The sequence below is a fragment of the Lethenteron reissneri genome, chromosome 34 (genome assembly GCF_015708825.2).
Source record: "Lethenteron reissneri isolate LAM-NWPU_2019-01 chromosome 34, ASM1570882v1, whole genome shotgun sequence".
Lineage (NCBI taxonomy): Eukaryota > Metazoa > Chordata > Hyperoartia > Petromyzontiformes > Petromyzontidae > Lethenteron > Lethenteron reissneri.
Window position 1 is genome coordinate 4381314 of NC_083812.1, and position 21516 is coordinate 4402829.

The window sequence follows — 21516 nt, forward strand, 5'->3', positions numbered from 1 at the left end:
GAGACAAAGGCGGCTGGGCGTGGTGCTGGACCCCCACCTCCCCCCCCCCCCCCCCCCGGTGGATCTTTGCCATTGTCTCCCTAAGGTTACGGAGAGGCCCGAATTGCAATAGTTCACCGGGAGCCGTAGAGCGACGGTGATTTAGCGGCCTGTGCACGTGGCCGTGTTGCGAGAGGCACGGGCAACTCTCTCCGATGAACGCTCGAAATCCAATCTGTCAGAGTGACACACGAATAGAACACACAGCAGAACGCGCACGCCCCGGAAAGCCATTGACAGTGGGCCGAGATCAAAATGACGGGATAGAGAGGTAGACGGTGTGCATTTGGAAGCCTCGACTTGGCAACGAAAGGCAACATACCAATGCACGTAAACAGGGAAGGTTTTTAATCAGTCTGTGTCGCCACCTTTTTTTGTTACGCGTGGATCAGAAGCACGGGCGCTTACAATTAAACCACGCCTGGACCTAAAATGAGTGACAGCGAGAGGAAGACCTGGATGAGAAAACGTGCTCAGGTTTTAGGGACGTAACGTTGCTCAAGAAAGTGGGCTTGGCTGGGCAGGACGAGTGAATGGCAATGGCCGTTGGGTCGAGGCTAACAATGGAGCGCGAGTCGAAGGTTGGGAACGCGCCCGACAGGAATTGGCCTCCGCAGAGGTGGAGCCGCGGAATCCGCTCACGTGGAGGCGCTCAACGTATCGTTGCATCGCGATGGACATGAGAGATGGTGACGGCTGGGTGGGGGGTGGGGGAGGCCTTCATCCAGCAGTGGATGGGTCATGCTTCGATTTGCTGCTGCTGATGATGATGATGATGTTAAAATGGGGATCTTAAATGGATTCACATATTTATACACGAAGACATTTGTGTACGCACCTGAGCCTTGTTTTCACCGGCTCTGCTGTGGCAGTTTTGTTTTAAATTCACAGGCAGTCTCCCGGCTTACGACGGTCCGATGCGCAATTGCTACGTTTACATAGCACATCAGCCAGTGATGTCGCCACCGTTTCTTCTGTCTATGGGGAAATCGGAGTCCGATTTTCGACGACGGGGTTTCCGGGAACGCATTGCGACGTCGTAAAAGTGGCGACCGCCTGTGTATATCTATAACTAAAAGCTACTGTTTTTGCTTGACCAGGTAAGGCCTACTGATCGAAATAGCTCTTTTTGCAAATGATAGCTCAACAAAGTGGCTTATCAAGTGGAAATGTATAGCAGCCAAATACTTGAAACACACGTTTCTGACTATGGTGGGAAAAACCAGAGGACCAGGAAAAAAATCCACGCGACCGCGGGGAGAATATACAAACTCCAAATATACAGCAGCAGCAGGCGTCAGGGTCGGGATGGAACCCACCACCTTCTGTATACCAGGCGAGGTAGTTAACATCTCCTAGCCACCGTGGCGATAGATACATATATATACCCCCGAGAAATGTGGTGTCCTTTTAAATTTACATTGGGTATCTCGGTGCGATTGTTCTATGAAAAGTGAGTGAATTAAAGCAAAGCAAGTAGCTAAATGAATGTGCACTCGGGTAGATAAATGGATCAACATGCCGCGTGTGCCTGTCAGCGTGCGCTGATTAAAGGGGGAAGCCACGAGTGGTGATCAAGCTGGTGTTTTTGCAACAAAGCAGGCTAATGCTGAATAGAGCTCACGCGCATACATTCCGAAGCTTACTTCTCAGAATGATTTTACATTCGTGGAAAATAAAGTGCAGGGCCTAAATTAAGGTGCCCTGGAGAGACATTCGCAGAATTGTGGCTCGATTTATTTAAAGTTACTCAAACGAGACGGGCTTTGAGGGAATGTTTATAGAATTGGGAAATTAATGCAACGTAAAAAAAAAATTACAGCCAGTACATTTGTAAGCTTGTTTTTATGCACACAGGGCCTTTACTTGTTTAAAAGAAAAACAGTCTCCGAGGTTTAGCACAAAAATGATATACATTATATTTGTTCAGCACGCACGGTAGGCTACGTACGTTTCGACATACGTACATGACATACAAACTAGAGTAAAAGCAAAATCAGCTTTGTAAAAGTGCAAGAAATGTTTTTCTATTTATTTTTTTGTTGTTGCAAAATATCCTCGTGCAGATGTATATGATGCTGCTTCGTCGGTTGTTGTTGTTGTGTGGCCGCTCTGCTGTTGGGGTCGTGCCGGAGTTGGCGCGACGTTTGACAACGACATCACTGATCGTTTTGCTTCACCACGATCTGGGGGGCCAACGGGCGGGCGGAGGGGGGGGGCTAACTTCCCTTTTCCAAGCACATCTTCATGGAAGTGCATTTTCCAGTCGAGTTCAGTTCCCGAAGCGGCTGCCACCGGCTCGTGTGGCAGCGAAACGTCGGACGTCACGTCGGAGAGAGGGAGATAGAGAGATTTGAGTGTGCGCCAGAGGTCGCAAACGGGTTTTGATTCCTTACCCGTACCCGGCCGCACCAGGGTCGCAATCGGGTACCCGTACCCGGCCGTACCCGTACCCTACCCGTACCCGGCCGGGTTAGCACAAAAAATGATACGGGTAGGGTACGGGTATCGGGTACCCGATTGCGACCTCTGGGATTAAGCCATGTTGCAGGCGTGGGCGGGTTGATTCTAGGAACTTGAATTGTGAGAAGAGACAAGACGTTGGGAAATGAGTGACTAACAGTTACTCACCAGTGACTCACGGCCTACCCGTTAACCGTACCCGGCCGCACCAGGGTCGCAAACGGGTACCCGTAACCGTACCCAGCCGGGTATGGGTAGCCGGGTATCGGGTAGGGTACGGGTATCGGGTACCCGGTTGCTACCTCTGGTGTGCGCTGTGAAAGGGGAGGGGGGGTTGGCAAGCGGGTGGGGAGGGGGGGGCTCCGTTGACTCCCTACATAAATTATGTAAACAGCTTTTACCCACGCACGGTGAGAAGCGCTCGCCTCCCAAATCGTAAACGGCCGACGGCGCAGAAATTGCAGCGCTCGGATGTCCGCCGTGCCCCCCCTTTCCTCCCTCCCTCCCCGCCGCGAATCCGTGACACGCTCACCCACGCGTGTGATGGTGCTCTGTACCCCCCCCACCCCCCCACCCCCTTTAGATCCTGAAGAAGTCATGCACCGGGATCACATCCGTCGACCCGTCGAGCATCTGCATCGGAGGTACGTGTGCTCGCCCCCCCCCGCCCCCCCCACCCCCCCCCCCGGCCCCCCTCCCCCGGCCGCCGTGTGTGCGTCCACGCCAACGTCGCTCTTTAACGTCACTGGAAATGGAACGGAGCAAACGCCGCCCGATGCAATTTGAAGGGCTTGTCCTACTCACCCCCCCCTCCCCCACTTGCAAAGCCCTCACCACCGCAACAATGCTCTGAACTCGTTTCTGCTGCTGCAACCCGGCTGCTGCTGCAACCCAGCTGCGTTCGTTGTTGTCGGTGTTGATTTTTTTTTAGAAACTTGCAAAGGTGCCTCAGCCTGGCTGCACGAGCCTAGGTCAGGGGATCGGCGTCATCAATGAACCACCGTCCTTGTATTCACCAACACAGCGCAATGTGGCTCTTGAAATATTGAGGGCTTTTTTAAATTCTTGAAATATTGAGGGTTTTTTTGTTTGACCGATTTAAAAAAAAATGGCTCTTCTTGTTATTTTAATTGCTGACCCCTGGCCTAGGCCATTAATGCCGGACCTTAAGAATGCTATTTGTGTCTTAGTCTCGCTCTATGAGCCTCGGAAATAAACACTGAACCTCCTACAAGTCTTGTTGCTCTATCCTTGGGCTGTGCTGCACCGTCGCTTTCTCCGCTCTCCAATGATTTCCTTCTCCAAATCCCCCCTCCCTCCACCTCCCACCCTTCCCACCCATACCGGCGTGTGTTTTTTCCTCGATTGTTGTAAAGTCTCTTGAGATGCAACGGCATTTAGGCGATTTATAAATCGAAACTGTCGTTGCTATTTCACGAGATGTCGTTTTACTTGGACTGTGTGGAACTGAGAAATGTCACCAACGTGTCACGGTTGATTGTTGGCTTTGAGATAAAGTTAAATATAAAATAACGACAATACAATCGTTATTGCATTCGAAGTATATACTACGGACGCATATTCCTAAGCATCAGGTCAATCAACATTTAAGAAAAATCTACGAATTTATAACGGCTCTTTAGTTTTTCATTTAAACATACCAATGGAGTCAGCTACAGACACAAACCTCGAGGTAGGAAAGGAGACAGCACGACCTCCCATTATGTAGAGAATGATAGGAAGATGAGAGAGGCCGTGTATTTATGACCTGTCAGAGTAAGCGTAGGGAGAGGTGAGGTCAGAGAGGTAGGTAGGATAACTAATGTAACTGAATAAAATCAAGTCAAATTACGATAAGCAAGCAGCAACTGCATGAAATACATTTCATGGCTGTGCATCGTCCTTTGTCAATCCTCTGCTGGATGAAGGCCTCGCCCGTGCTGTGTCAGTCATGTGGGTTGTTTGACCATACTTCACCATTCTGGTCAGTGCGGGTTGGTAAAGACGGGCAGGCATAGGGCCGGTTCAGGTATCACTCGCTACTCACGTTGTCCGCGGCCCGGGAACCGAACCGAGGAAATCAGGTCACCCCCGGTTCATATCGCAGTGCGCTAACCACTGTGCCACCACTCCCGCACCGCTGCTGTATTATCACAAATTTGCAAGAAAAACAAAAATACCAGTCAGGTCGTACAGTTCATTGGTCTCTCGCAGCATTGAGTGAGATCCTCTGCGTTGGAGAAGACGCTCTGATCCTCGGCCAGCTTAGCTGGCCACACCGGCCTGGCGGCTGGGGGTGGCGCGCGACAAAGCAGCGAGTGGGTGCGCGACGGAGGTCAAACCACCGCGGCAAGCGAGTTCCTCACCGACCCCCGCGCCGCCATCCTCGATTCGGACTGGCCCCTCGCCACGCGGCGGGGCGACGACGCAGGGCCTTGCGCGAGGAAGCGACGGCGATAGACGGGAAAGACGGCGGGTCGCGCTGCGCTGTCTGTCCCCCGCCCCCCCAGCCTCAAGCGAGGAAATAAAATAGAACAAATAAATCGGCTAACTTCCCAACGTCGGCGAGCTCGAGTGCGATTAGCAGCGTAAAAGCGTGCCTAACGACGAAAAGGCCAAATATGTTGTCACTAGCAGGCAGCGTGCGACGACAAGCATTTTGGCAGTGTGTGCTCAAATAATGAGTGGGTGATATTAAAGTGAAATGATCATTTTGGAGTCATCGCACCTATAATTATTATTCAGGCTATAATTGGACCCAATTTGTCCTCTGATGTGCTTATTACAGTGGGTGTCAAAATCTCGACGCGTGTGCGTGTACATTTCCCGTGCTGTGGCCCGGGGAAGGGGGGGGGGCCTTCCGAATTGGCTGGGACTGTCTTGTCTAACGGACTCATTCTCCCCGAAAGTCATTAAACCCACACCGTATATCCATATTTAAATTGACACAATAAAGCAATCATGCTCGACTGACGACCGTAAAGCAGGCCCGGTTTGGCACAATGTAAGGTATTAATATTGTGTCCGGGGTGATCAGTTAGTGTTACATATCAAGCCGACGCGAATAAATGTATTAATTTCACAGCTCAGTAATCAGCGCTTCATTTTCCTCCCAAGACTATAGCCAATTCAAATGAGGGTTCAAGGTCGATACAAACATTACGGCGAGGTGCACGGCTCCGGCGAGTCGCGGCCTGCTCCGAGAACACTCGGGGAGGGCACTGGCCCCGGTCTTGCGTTGTGCCCGTGGCCCCGATTTAGCCGAGCCACCGGATATGCTTTGTGATTTATCGCGCGAGCGGTCCCCAGACCGCAAACCCCCGATCGCTCCGCGCGCACAGCTCGCTCGGTCATCTTCTCACGTCCAGTAAATACCTCTCCCTGGCAGCGCGCGTTCCTGCGAGCGATCCGCCGTGCGGCCACACATATTGCGGTGTCTTGTTTGTTTTGCGTTTGACCGATGATTGTAGCAGTAATAGCGGGCAAGTGTATGTGTCAATTGAGTGTTGCTATTGAAATGCAACATTTGTAGCAACAACACAAAATGTATGGTGTGATGTCAAAATAATGTAATAGTGCTGATATCTAAAAAAAAAATCATAATTTTTTTACAATATAAAATGCATTTTTTTTTTTTTTACTAATAATTTTGATATACTGTGAAACATAATTAAAGCTCGCCCTCCCACTATGTCGGTGCTGCTCATGAGTACCTATTCATTCGTTTGCTAATAATCGACAACACATTAATCACGAGCTTAACCATTATTATTTTGTATGTAAACATCTGTGAACATATTGACACTGGCACATATTGGAGAGAAACTCTTCACATTTCTCAGTTTTGTTTTGCAGCATTATTTAAGAGTTTCATACCATATCCCAACCCTGCTTGTTAAACACTTGGGTTGTTTTTTCCCCCCCATCCAGAATTCACACTGGCCACATGTAAATAAATACATAAATAATGGATATTGAAATGTGTTATAGGTGAATGCTAGTTTTTTTTTACATTTATTCCAAGAGGCAGAGGTCGCTGTATGGATCGCACCAACACTGCCAGGATGTGTTTGACGGTTTTGACTTCAACACAGCAGCAGTTTCGTCAATTATTTGATCCATGTCCATTTGTGGAAGGTGGACACGCATATCCGATCTTGCGTCAGTTACTGACCAGTTATGATAGTGGTGGGATAAATCGTGGGTACCATCACATCTTCATGATAGCGTCTGAGAGATGGATAATCGCCCCTTCAAATTACAGGCCCCTTTCAATAATGCGGGCACTGGAACCCTGTACGTGTTTCTGAGCTTTAGACGAGCAAAGATGCATCAGTTCGTCGGATGCAATCATTCTTTGCGCATAATGCCTCACATCGAATTGTTAATGTGAGAATCAATTATTTACGTGAGAATTGATTATTTTAAGTGCGTGCACGTGGTGTGCAATTGAGATCCCGTTACTTTTTTAGGCTAATGTGCCTAAGAGACAAAACGAAATGAAACCAATGTGACTGCAAAAAAAGACGACTGAAAAATAATTGATTCTTCGGTAGAATCTTGACCCAAAATTGTGACAAATGGAATCACTGGGATGGTGAATCGTGCCATGTCTGCTTGTGTTTATGCTTGAAGCACTTGCCAATAACATCTGGTAACCCAGCAGCATTTGTTTAAGAAAGTCTGGCTCCACTGATGAGACGCAGGAGGTCGAAATCGGTCCAGAAAATTTGGTTGTTTAAGCAAATGCTGCCGGATAATGCTGGTCTGCAAAAGCCAATTGGGTGATGAACTAAAACACGTAATTTTTTTTTATATCGAGGCACCAAATCTCAGGATTTGTAAAGAAAAATGCAAATGGCTCGTTTTCCCTGACCCCATGACGAATTCAAACTTCCACCCCTCGGGGCCCGAGTTCAGAATCAAAATGATTTATTTTTCTGAGCAGCCACACACTATTCATGGTTGATCTCTGAATCACATGACCACCTCGTAAGGGTATCCTTAAAGTGAATGTGGGTTTGGCTCCTTTTTTCCCAGATTGTGATCCGGCCGTGAAATGTCAACACGTGTACCCGTATCAGCCGTGTACGGTGCGGTCACAAGCGTTTATAAGTTCCCGGGTGTAAAGATTCGCCCCCTTGGGGTTCATTGAGTCGTCACAATTTAGGGCCGCGATTCCATTTCAAAATGGATTATCATTTTATTTTACATTGTGGGTGAAATTACTAGCCCCTATTGGCTGGAAGGCATCACATTAGCTAATAGCTGCATGGATCGAAAAACACCGATTCGTACACACATGAGGGCACGCATTTGTAGCTTAAGTGTTGGTAAAAGCCCATGAATCAATGCATTATAGCCCTTATAAGCACAATCTCATGGAATTTAAATCACTCCTGAATGGAGTAATTTGTGCAACGAAGAGGGGGGGGGGGGGTCCATTTCCCAAAAACATTGCTTTGCATATACTTCCCTTTTAAGGCAGTGTTCTTAACAAATGTGTCCAGTTCTTTCTTGATATGATTTGTGTTATTGGGCACCGCTGCAAAGGGAGCAGCAACAGCATCGCCGAGTCGTTTGTTGACTATAATCGGCAAGATATCCAAGTGTAGGTCGTACGGAGCTTCCTGGAAAAAAGACTTGAGACTTTGTAGCTTTCCTGGATAAATAATGGATATTATTCTTCGTACTGTTATTATTTTAATCATTCTTATTTAAGTAATTGTAAAAAGTGTGAGCTCTTAGAATTGAATAATATTTTACATCATTCTTCGGTGTTAATGATTTCGAAAGATGTAGTGGTGTGTTCCTTCCACAGTACATGTGACACGTATTTAATAAACAGCTTCTAGAATACAACAAAGTGTAGACACATGCACGATGGCGCAAAATCTTTACAGTGAATAATTGCACGTCTGCATTTATACATTCATGGGAGGGGGGGGGGGAAATAACAATGCAAAAATAATGCTCTCCCAACCCTTGGGGTGAGATATAAGTTGGTCAGCCTCATCATGGACTACTGGAGGTTACGTGAAACCAGATAGAGGTTGACAAACTGCATTGATTGCAAATAAATCGTACATATAGTGTAAGCTGTGTCAGTCTAAACTGCAAAGTATTTTAACAATCCAATGCATATCATAATCATCATCATCACTAAACATCACGACCTTTATTACTCGTCCCAAATTTAGATGTTCCTGTGTTGATTATGATTAGTCATCATCATCATCATCAATAACCATGATCGATCCGCTGCTGGATGAAATCCCCCTCAAGCCATCACCATCTGCGACAATCTTGCGATGCGATAATCTCACGGAGCATGTACACACACACAAAGCCGATTTTAATTGCTCCATCTCCTCAGTGGATATTACCCTCAGAATCCGTTTATTTTTGTAACATCTCAATGACGTATCATCTCAGCAATTCAGATTGAGTGATAGATCACAGTGATCCCTCGTTTATCGCGGTTAATGGGGACCGGAACCCCTCGCGATAGATGAAAATCCGCGAAGTAGGATTGGCCCCCTAGGAATTTCCGTATATGTGTGTGTGGGTACCAGAATGTTTAAAATATGTATATTTATACTTTATATATATATTTTTCTTAAATCTATTTAATTATAAAACCTTAATATTATACATTCACTCTCTCTCTCCCTCATACGATACGTATTATGGTGTTCTACACTCACCAATGACAGTAGTATCTTGAGACTTGACTCAAGTAATGACGACGATGATAATGACGATGACAATGACGATGACAATGACGACGATGACAGACCTGTGCAGTTCGATGAATGTGATGATGAATGATGATGATGATGGTGTTACTGCACAGGTATAATGAGGCCTTTAAATCAGTTCGAAAAATCCGCGATGCACTGAGGCCGCGAAACTTGAACCGCGAAGTCGCGAGGGATTACTGTATTATAATATATAGGCATGCAGATGATCATACATATACATACACGGTGGCGTGTTATACATATACATACACTGTGGTGTTTCATTTCATTCCCTGACATAACCTGCGTTGAAAAACATGTAACCCTATCTCCATTCCGCTAATAAGTACGCTTTAAATTTCGATTTAAAGCTTTCGTGACTGCAGGGATTCATCTTCTTGGTTCTTTCGGTAAAGTCAAGTAGAAGGGAAATAATAAAATTATAGAAATAAAACATAATAAAATAATTCTGACGACGTTTCGGCTACAACGCTAGCAGCCGTCCTCAGGTGTAGCGGAAACGTCGTGAGAATTATTTTATTATGTTTTATTATTATTTTATTATTTCCCTTCTACGTGACTTTACCGAAAGAACCAAGAAAAAGTACGCTTTAGCAACATGTTTTGTTTTTATGTCTAAAATATGTCAATGACATATTAGACATTTCACAACGTTTGTTAAACACGTGCGCGAGGAAACGGCACTGCCCCGCCGTGGACTCCGAAAACGACCTCCCGTGTGAGTCGGTGCCGCTCCCTCGAGCCTCCTCAATCGCTGCGCCCACAACTCCTCAATCGCTGCGCCCACAACTCCTCAATCGCTGCGCCCACAACTCCTCAATCGCTGCGCCCACAACTCCAGCCGTCTGCTGGACTATTGCAGGAGGTGGCTCGTGTTGGCTTTATTTCGCTCCACGCCTCATCCCCCCCCCTCCCGCCCGCCCCCAGAGTGCATCCTATCTTATCAAATTTGCTAAGTCGAGCAGGGGTTGAGCCTGGTTTAGTCATTGCATGGAAGACTGCCTTGGATCTCGATTGTTGAAGTAATGTTGAATATTGAAGTGTCGCTCCTCTTGCGAACGAGTCACGGGTACTCTCTGGGGTCCCCTGGTCGCCTCACGCGTGCGAGGAATTGGCACAAACAAGCCAGGGGTGGCAGGCTGCTCACGACAAGATTCACGACACTCGATCGACGGGGTGTTTTTCGAAAGAGAAAAATAAAAGACTGAAGACCGCCCGATGCGGTTTCGAGTTGCGCCGCGCCGCGTGCTGTCGTTCGGTATGATGTCCAGGGAGCCCCTGCAGGAGAAGCTAAACAGCACATTAGCACAACCGCCAGAATCTACGCAACTTATACAACGCTCGCAATCATTGCAATTGGCAGCTGCCGTCGTGCAAAGGTTGGCACACTGGACTTGCAATCCGGAGGTCGCCGGTTCAACTCCACGTCCAGCGAGCGGCAGTTGAAACAACGGGACACGCATCTTCTCACATCGCCCGCACCTCCGACCACCGCAGGCGAGGCGGTTGGCAGGTCGCGCGCGGCGGAACGAAGCGCGGCTCACGCCGATCTCTTCCAAACGCCGACCGGTCCACGTTGAAGGGGCCGATCGATTCCCGTAACCACCAACCCCCCCCCCCCCCCGAGTTCACGTCAGCTGGGAGGCCCTTGCGTCCTGGCCGCCAGCAGTGGCGACTGCAGGCCCGGCGCACGCGTCTTTGATCTTCGACCGCGGCAATGAACGTCGCCCGCCGTGTGTCACGTTCCCGCAGAGGAGTACGACGTCGTGATCCAGGGCAACGGCTTCACGCGCGCGCGGGCCGGGGAGAACACGCAGTGCATCTTCCAGATCAACGACACCACGTCCATCAGTGAGTAATATCCCCTTCCCCCCCACTACTGCACCACAGTGCTTTTTTATATGTATTTACACGCTTGCTGAGTACAGGCCTAAAGGCCCAACAACAAACAACATGGTCGCAAAGTGGCAATACATAAAATAAAACTAAACTGATTTCAGAAGCGAACCTGGCCACAAATGATAGCTCAACGAAGTGGCTTATCACGTGAACATTTCTCGCAGCCAAATACTGTAAACGCGCGATGTTTATTCTCAATGTGGATGGGAAACTCCAGGAAAGCCGGAGAAAAATCCATGCGACCACGGAGAGAGAGACATGCACAAACTCCAAATATACAGCAGGCGTCAGGTTCGGGATCGGACCCACGACCTCCTGTATACCAGGCAAGGGAGTTAACATCTCCTGGCCACCGCGGCTGTAAGAACTTGTAGGGAAAAGAGACAATGGGAGGGAATTTCAAAGTGAAGCAGTGCAAGGGAATAAGCAGACAGAGAAGCATTTGTTGTGGCCTGCGGTGTGGTGGTGGTGGTGGGCGCTTGAACACGGTATGGATAAGATGAAACAGAAGATGAACTAAAAAAATTTAGCAGTCTTTTAAAATACGTGGTCAACCAGGTTAGTGTCTGTGTTGTTGGCCGACTGGTTTTGCATCACGTGATGTTTCTAAGGTTTGTTGAGTTCTCGTCTCCCATCTTCTTGCTGTATTTGCCTCCATGCAGTTTGCCGATCTCTGTGTGCTATGCACGTGGTGTCCCCCTGTGTGTTCCCTCGCTATGTGTTTTACCCCATTTCCACCTGACGATGAGCGCTTGTGTTGCGTTCGAAACGTCGTGATTTATTTTTATTAAATTTTATTTATTAAATTTGTATTTTATTTCTACATACGTGACTTTACCGAAAAAAACAAATGAGTATAATTCCTGCAGTCACGAAAGCTTCAATTCTAGATTGAGATGAAACGGTCAGTGTCTCAGACACCGAGCCCTCAACGTGGGTGGAGGAATCGATGTGTCCGTGTGAAGTTCACGGGAGCAGTGACCCACGGTAGTAGCTATAGAAGAGCGATAAGGAGGCGGTCGGCGCGTCTTGGTGAAGTAGGTGGGCACGGGAGCAGTGCAGGTATCACTGGTCATCGACGTCAGCCATGCATGGACTGCATGTTGAACTTCTTTCGCACAGTACGTAGCCAACCGTGCCAATCAGAGGTGCAGGTAAAACTGCATAGCTCCAGTAGCTTCCTAACAGCGGAAGGATTCGCGTTCCGGACGGCTGCAGGATGCACGTCTGAGAGCGCCGTGCGATGCGGTGGCCGCCTTTGTTCGACGGGTATCAAAAAGCCGCCGCTGCTGCTGCTGCTGCTGCGATGGGCAGAGTGTCACGTGATGGTGGATTATGCTACTTGACGAGATCGGCATGTTTCGATTTAAAGCTATCGTGACTGCAGGGATTCATCTTCTTGGTTCTTTCGGTAAAGTCACGTAGAAGGGAAGTAATAAAATAATAATGTGTTTTATTTTTATTATTTTATTACTTCCCTTCTACGTGACTTTACGAAAGAACCAAGAAGATGAGATCAGCATGGTGTTGTGGTTCATTTGTGGCAAGCGCTTTTGTGTGTCGTTTGAGCCATGGCCAGGACTGACATTCATATCATTGGGTCCAAAATGCAGAAACACACTGTGCAACAACTCCACTCAGTATATACTGTACGCATTCATGGAAGAAAAACATTGGATGCTTCATGGATACAAGGGTCAACTCCAGCGGATGTCAATACGTGCCGTAATAGAAAGTAATTTAATTATGGAACGCTCACAGCATTGCCTAAGTGCATTATAAACTTACATTGATTCCATTATTCGGGAGCCTGTGAGCGGCTTCTGCACAGAACTATCAAGTCTTTCTCCCATTGCCCATTCATTTAGCTTCTGAGGTTAAAGAGATTGGGCAAAACCACAGGGTAAAACCATTCGCTACTCCGCTTACCAGGGAGGTGAAATGCAATACAGTATACGATACAAAACGCTTGTATAAACTGCTCTTCACACACAGCATTCCAGGGAGCTTCACAATAATAATAAGATAAACTCAAAAACACAATGCCATGCAAATCCTACTATTTTATAATTACAATATGATTTAACCAACAACACCCGTTCCCCCCCTAATTGCCAATTGAACCTTCCCAGAGGCAATAATAGATGTGCTCTTGTAAACATGCAGCAGAACAAGTGTTCCATTCGTTGCAGAAGTTGCTATTTTAAAACCCGATCTCAATGGCTCACTGTTGCCTCTGTGTCACATTTTTTGGGAAACTAGCCATCGGTCTGAGATAATAACATTCCTCAGCATGCAACTGGTTTCGTGGCAATGTTCCACATATAAATAACATGTCCCAGTAGTGGTCTTATAGAGTTTCACTAACAGTACATATTTTATGTGTTGTATCTACGAGTCTAAATTGTTCTAAACGATTAAGTGTTTCACCGACCTGCGTCGACCAGCGTGGTGAAGTATGTTGAAAAAAATCCTTGCATGTGCACACGCAGCAATGGGGAGGAGACCCTCATCCAACAATAGTTTGGCAAAGGTGCGCACATTATCGAAAATAATTTTTAGAACGTGATAAAAAAATGTTTTAGATATAATTGGGTAAAAAAGATTGTGATGGGTGGGGACGTTCATGTACAGCATGGAGAAGGGCAGGTTACATACGGAGTTACGTAGATGGCGAGATGTTAACTGCCTCGCCTGGTATACAGGAGGTCGTGGGTTCATTCCCGACCCTGACGCCTGCTGCTGTATATTTGAAGTTTGTATGTCTCTCTCTCTCTCATCATAACCACGGTGGCTAGGAGATGTTAACTACCTCGCCTGGTATGCAGGAGGTCGTGAGTTCGATCCCGACCCTGACGCCTGCTGCTGTATATTTGGAATTTGTCTATTTTGATCATCGTCACGGTGGCTAGATGTTAACTACCTCGCCTGGTATGCAGGAGGTCGTGGGTTCGATCGCACCCTGACGCCTGCTGCTGTATATTTGGAGCTTGTGTGTCTCTCTCATCATCATCACGGTGGCTAGGAGATGTTAACTACCTCGCCTGGTATGCAGGAGGTCGTGGGTTCGATCCCGACCCTGACGCCTGCTGCTGTATATTTGGAGTTTGTGTGTCTCTCTCTCTCATCATAACCACGGTGGCTATGAGATGTTAACTACCTCGCCTGGTATGCAGGAGGTCGTGGGTTCGATCCCGACCCTGACGCCTGCTGTATATTTGAAGTTTGCATGTTCTGCTCATGGTCACGTGCATCTTTCTCCGGGTCTTATTGTTTTTCCCTCCGCATTTAGAATCAACGTGCGTTTCTCGTATTTGCTTGCTATAAATGCCCACATGATAAGCCACTTTGTTGAGCTATCAATTGTGGCCAGGTCACTTCTGAAAACGAGCTATATCGCTCCGGGGGCCTTACCCGCTAAAATGTAATAGTTTATTTTATAGCAGTAGCTTAGAGCTAATATACAGGCATTGGCAACCAAAGGGAACACTTAAACCCAGAGAGTTCTTGAAATGTGGATGCCGAGTTTTACAGCAGCTACGGGATGTAGTGGAAGGTGGCCATCAAGCGACATTGCCCATTATGACCCAACAACCTTGACTAACTGGACACTCGCATGAGGGCTTCCTTGCAATTTCTGTCACATGAGACCGTTGCTGCACATCGACCACAGACAAAGCTATGGGGTGTGCAGGCGGTTCAACTGTACCGGGGTCCACAGGCCGGAGGGGCTCAGATGCTGGGCTGTAAACCGTGAGGAAAATTTGATTCGGGGGCCTTCATTTCATCTCTTGCACCAGGGCCCATGCCTGCCAACCACATCGCGTCACTGACCACAGGCATGGCTTTGAACGTCAGAATTGGCTCTATGTTCGCTTTGTGGGCCGATATGGCGTAGTCAGCTGCATGCAATTCTGAACCGACGGACCTAGAGTGTCGTTTTCTTTTTACTTTACACAACACCTTTGGTCAGACTGTGTATGTGAAGCGTCTTTAATCGCCTGGCCTCTTTGTGTGCAACCTGCAAACCCGCAATAGACGAGTCAAGCAGACGCATGGCGGGCACAAATGCACCCTGCCTTCCCGCCGGAATAACTCGCTCGCTGTGCCATCGCGTGCCATCTCGTGCCGTTACAGCGGAGAAGGCTGTGGACGTGACGGAGACGTACATGCGCTGCAGGGGACCCGTCATCTACGAGTCGGGAAAGTAAGATGCCCTCTCCTTGTTCCTACACGGCCGACGAGGGGTGCACGCAACACGTGGCCTATTCATTATGGGAGGCTGTTCCTTCTCCTCTGCTGTGTCCCCGTTGGAAATGGCTTGTTCATCTTCTTGGTTCTTTCGGTAAAGTCACGTAGAAGGGAAGTAATAAAATAATAAAAATTAAACATAATAAAATAATATAATAAAATAATATAATATAATTTAATTATATATTTTTTTACTTCCCTTCTACGTGACTTTACCGAAAGAACCAAGAAGATGAATCCCTGCAGTCACGAAAGCTTTAAATCGAAATTTAATGGCTTGTTCGCTTGCCACACGTATTTCCTGCAATTTTCCCCGTAGATAAATAGCAGTATATTCTTAGGTATTTTCGGTAAAGTCACGTAGGTAAAAAAATTTAATTAATAAAAGTAAAATAAAAATTTAATAAAAATCACGACGTTTCGGAGGCAACACAAGCAAGGATAAATAGCAGTTTTATCTGTAAAATATATTTATATGCATTTTAAATGTCGACTGGCTCAGGCGGTTAATGCTGTCACAGCACTGAGCCAGCCTCTCTGGGACCTGGGTTCCAATCCAGGTTTCAGCCACTCATGATTAAACAGCGTTAATGGTCTCATCAGATCACCAACGACTGCACTAAACAAATGATATTAAATGTGGTGTGTTGCTGAATTTGGCTTATTTCATGAAACCATACTTTGGTTTAATTGACATGGAACATTCGGTATTGCTAGGGGTCTAATAAAACAAGGTGTCCACATTATTTGTTTCAGTAGGCCTGATTTTAAAAGGCCCTCCGAAGCCGATTTGGGGCTACTCTCTGGCACAAGGTGATCGACTGCTAGCTGAAATAGTTGTGGACGATAATTATAACTTCTCTGGACATGTTATTGATTTGCCATATGGAAGATAATTGGAAGAAAAAAAACACAAAGGCATAGTTTTCAATGCCCTCCATTTCATGTCGATTCCGTCATCGACTGACACGGCTTTTGCTAATATGAGTATATATTCTTCAATTTACCCTTGTGATTTAAATCTGTTGTGACTGTAGTGTCCCGAGATATGTTCTCTCAAGTTTGTAAGATCAATAATTTCTACAGTCTTGCCAAATTTATGTACGGTCGTATCAAGGATTGTGTACAGGAGTACACGTTTTTTAACTGCAGTTGAAATGTAAGGTTTTATAAAGCCAATGCATATCCCATAAGATTATCACTGAAGACAATACAGTATTGATAAAAATTACCGGTGAATTAATAATAATCAACACGACTTATCACGCGTGCAATATTTCACAAATCGGACGCGACGTATGATCGATTCACCCCAGCTCGTGTTGAGTTCTTTGCCTACTGGAACGACCGTACAGTCGACTCGCATCGTGTCAAAACTGTAGGGAAGATTACAGTGCTCGTAAGCGCCAAAACCTCCTTATCGGGAGCGCCGTGCGCGCGTTTGTCGCTGACTTGGATGGAGATCGGTAGCGTCAGCCCAGCATCTGGTACCGCGACTCTGAGCCAAGCTTCCCTGGCGGTAACTCACAGCGGAATCCACTCTGTGGGCTCCATCGGTTTTAACAATGCACAGTAAATTACAGGCTTTTTGCTAAAAAAATAAAATTATCGCCGTTGCCGAGCGACCACGGACCCAAGCGGAAAACGCCCAGCAGCCAGCAACAAACGGCACTCTTGAAGGTGTGATAACAAATTAATGGAACTATAAAGTATTTTATTTAACCAGGTAAGGCCCCCGATTTAAAGCTTTCGTGACTGCAGGGATCCATATTCTTGGTTCTTTCGGTAAAGTCACGTAGAAGGGAAGTAATAAAATAATAAAAATAAAACATAATAAAATAATTCTCACGACGTTTCGGCCACAACGCAAGCAGCCGTCCTCAGGTGAAGAAACAGAGCTGTCGGAAAGACAGCGTCTGTTATATTTTAATTATTTTATTATTTTTCGATTTAAAGCTTTCGTGACTGCAGGGATCCATATTCTTGGTTCTTTCGGTAAAGTCACGTAGAAGGGAAATAATAAAATAATAAAAATGAAACATAATAAAATACAATTCTCACGACGTTTCGGCCACAACGCAAGCAGCCGTCCTCAGGTGAAGAAACAGACGCTGTCGGTAAGACAGCGTCTGTTTTATTTTTATTATTTTATTATTTTCCCTCTACGTGACTTTACCGAAAGAACCAAGAATACAGGTCAGGCCCACTGAGCTCTACGCACACATGTGTTTGTCGAACTGCTTTCGCACTGTGTGTAGACAACCGTGCTCATCGGAGGCGCGGGGATATTTGTGTAACGACTCGACGACAAGTTATATGAAGAGCCACTTTTATTTAAGGTTTACAAAAGAAGGAACCCTACTAACGATTTCCACAAATGAGAGGATCTAGGCTTCGTCCTTGTCTTCCTGCTTGTATCTTCCTCCGAGCGTCCCCACTCCTCGTGCTCTCTCCCCTTACATCTCACTCAGCCCCTTTTCTCGAACTTTCTCGTCCTTGTTTTTACCTCTAGCCAATCCCTGGCCTTTCCCTTTAACGGATCCTTTTTGTTTTACCGTTCAAGCCCCTTATTTCTAGATTTGAAGCTTTCGTGACTACAAGGATTCATACACTTTGTTTTTTTCGGTAAAGTCACCATGTAGGTAAAAAATGAAATAAAAATTAATAAAAATAAAATAATAAAAATCACGACGTTTCGGAGGCAACACAAGTCTCCGTCATCAGGTGGGACCGTCACAGCCAGATTTGCTGCATCAGCCGTCACAGCCAGATTTGCTGCACCCTTGATGCAGCAAATCTGTCTGTGACGGTCCCACCTGATGACGGAGACTTGTGTTGCCTCCAAAACGTCGTGATTTTTATTATTTTATTTTTATTTATTTTTATTTCATTTTTTATCTACATGGAGACTTTACCGAAAGAACTAAGAGTATAGGTTTCTAGCTGTCGCGCGTTTAGGCGGAGCGTAACTTCGCAACACGAAGCCAAAAAAATTAGCCTCACGGCCCCGGGACCATTTTGCGAGTCCCTTTGTTACTGATGTAATTAACGCGCAACAGAAAAGAATGTCAATTAATCTTTAAAATAATCTTTGGGATTTCATTGGGTAGCAGTTAATTAATCTTTGGATCATTAAAAATGCTGTAACCTTAACTAACCTTGTCTGCTTGGAACAAGCGTGTAATGAATGCGTGTTTATAACATTTTGATGCCACGCTTCCTTAGCTGCTCCCTGTCTCGGCGAAATGGAAGTAATTCTTACTTTTGATTATACACTTCATTATATTTCTTACACTTGTTAGTTTCGTATATATATTTTTTTATTTCCAGACGAGTGTTTAGCCAATTTGCATTGAAGCGCCATCGTCAGCGGCTCTCATTGTGCAAGTGATAAGTGGTGGGGTAGGGGGTGGGGGGATGGAAAGTATGTTGGAAATATTCTTAAGCTCTTAACATTGCAACGAGACTAAAAAAAAGTGCTGACCGTCCACGCTTCCGCCACATTAATGCACGCTGCGTCGTCGTACTTTAATGCTCGGCCGCGAAATAAACATTTCCAAGTAAAGTCGGTTTTCTTTGGTGGGGGCAGGGACATTTTTCTTGGAACACATCGTTAACAGACTGGCAAAACAACAAGGTTATCCCAAAATCCTGTGAGCCAAGGGCAGTACCACGTGGGGTGAGCCAAGGTGGGACGCGGTCAGTACCACGTGGGGTGGCAAATGCTACCAGTATCCAGCCATTGATGGTGTCCACCTTGGTCATTGTCCACCGTGGGTAGAAATCTCAGCGTATATACCAGGGGTCGGCAACCAAAATAACAAGAAGAGCCATTTCTTTCCAATTCGGTACAAAATTCAGTATTTCAAGAGCCGCAATGCATCTGAGTACATACTGTACATACGTACATATCGTCAAGAAGCAGCCCGTAAAGAGCCGCATGCGGCTCCGGAGCCGTAGGTTGCCGACCCCTGGTATATACCGTCCGTTTTAAATACACACCTAATGTTTACTTTCTTATTCCGTAGATGACTCACGCCACAATCATTTTTATTCCCCCTCAAAAAATGATATTCTCTTTCAAACGTACTGTGGTTCCCTTCTTGAACGCAGTTTTTTTCTTGATAAAAAAAAACCCCAACTACAATTGGTGCATATTTGAAATTAAGCCAAAACACGCTATTTCAATCAAATCGTTGGGAGCACTGGCGACCCTGGGTGGTAAGCGACGAGCCATTTTGACGGCGATGGCTCAAACATCACGAACAAACAAACCAAAAAAAAACCCCCAAAAAAAACAACCCGCGTGCTTTTGGTACGATTGCGAGTGATCAGCTTGCTATAAAAACCCGCTCGGGGGAATTCGTTTGCCATCTCGAGGCGACGAGAAAAACAAAACGTTAGTGCGGACGCCGGGGGTTAACGGCTGAGCCGTGAACACGAGTGTCGCAGCTTGGCCCGGCCGCGGAGCAGATGGCGCGGGGGAGAAATGTCACCGCGCCACCGGTGGCACGGCCGCACTGTACCCGAACAGGCGCATCTCGAAGCGGAGGACAGATGGAGAGGAAATGTCGGAACAGCGACAGGAAGTCAGTTCCGCTGATCATTTTGGCTCCCGATAGAGGCACTTGGGCGCTCGCCAGCGTTACGTGACGTGCTCCGCCTGGCAGGGACCGCCGTTGCCGGCCGTGAACAGATTTTTTTGTTTTTGAAATTTGACTTCTGAGTTGCATTCGTTACCAGCTCGGTGAGACCTTCTGGGTTTCTCTGATTTGGTTTGATTGTCTGCTCCGTGGCCAGGCCAAGCTGCGACACTCGTGTTCACGGCTCAGTCGTTAACCCCCGGCGACTAACGTATTGTTTTTTCTCGTCGCCCCGATGCAACGAATTCCCCGAGCGTTTTTATAGCAAGCTGATCAATCGCAATCGCACCAAAAGCGCGGGGTTTTTTGTTTGTTTGTGATGATTGAGACATCGCCCTCAAAATGGCTCGTCGAGATCACCCAAGGTGGCCAGTGCTACAGCGTCACGATGTGCTGAAAAATAAAAATCTAAATAGACATATTTGCGAAATTCTTATTCTTATTATTCTGTGCTCTGTTTGCAAAAAGGGCTGGGAATATTTTGCTAAATGTTCATTGCAAAATCACGCAAAAAAAATGTCCTGATTTTTGTTGGGATAAGGCTGGAAACATTCTTAGAAAGTGGAGAAATGTAATCAGTGAAACAAAACATTGCATGGGCTCCAGATTGCAACATAATTGTCGGCAATTCCTTGATTGCTATGATGATCGTGAAGATTATTCTTAATCAAATTTTTGTCACCAATTTCTGAGATACAATTACAAATGTAAAAAGGCCACAGACATGAAGCAACGCAAGTGAGCTGTCGCGGGACATCTTGCAAGAAGAGATGGGTGATGCTTGGCTTGTGACGGAACGGCGGCCAAAGGAGAGAGCACCACTCACGGGATAACTCTCCCGTTGAGATGAAGCCGTAAGATCAGCTCAATGTGCAGGAGCTGCTCAATGCGTTGTGATATCATGGGGACCGTGAGGGATATTGACGGACTTGAAGCTTTTGTGACTGCAAGGATTCATACTCTTAGTTCTTTCGGTAAAGTCACGTAGGTAAAAAATGAAATTAATAAAAAAAAAATCACGACGTTTCGGAGGCAACATCAGGTGGGACCGTCACAGCCAGATTTTCTGCATCAAGGTTGATGCAGAAAAACCTTGATGCAGCAAATCTGGCTGTGACGGTCCCACCTGATGATGGAGACTTGTGTTGCCTCCGAAACGTCGTGATTTTTATTTTATTAATTTTAATTTCATTTTTTACCTACGTGACTTTACCGAAAGAACTAAGAGTATATTGACGGACGCCGGGAGGCCTTTGTCCTTTGCCTGCCACTGACGTCTTTCCCGACCACCGGCCATCAGGCGTACATACGTTCAGTCGCTCTTCAATGCGTTCAATAGAATGTCCTTATTTAATCGGTGTGTGCGTTAATCACTTTGACGTACGGAACAAAAACTGACATTGACAAAAAACAATGGAGCTAAATGTTAAAAGTGTGCAAAAGAAGCATAGGATAGG

At 46.4% G+C, this 21516-nt stretch overlaps 1 protein-coding gene across 1 annotated transcript in view; it reads left to right on the top strand.

Annotated features, from left to right (window-relative positions):
* The window catches only part of LOC133350567 (anthrax toxin receptor 1-like), an 82442-nt gene that overhangs the window by 25904 nt on the left and 35022 nt on the right, over positions 1-21516 (top strand). Inside the window, exons 10-12 of the mRNA XM_061565032.1 lie at positions 3086-3146; positions 11019-11117; positions 15303-15372. Of these exons, the coding sequence (XP_061421016.1) occupies positions 3086-3146; positions 11019-11117; positions 15303-15372 (230 nt within the window). The remainder of the gene's footprint in view (positions 1-3085; positions 3147-11018; positions 11118-15302; positions 15373-21516) is intronic.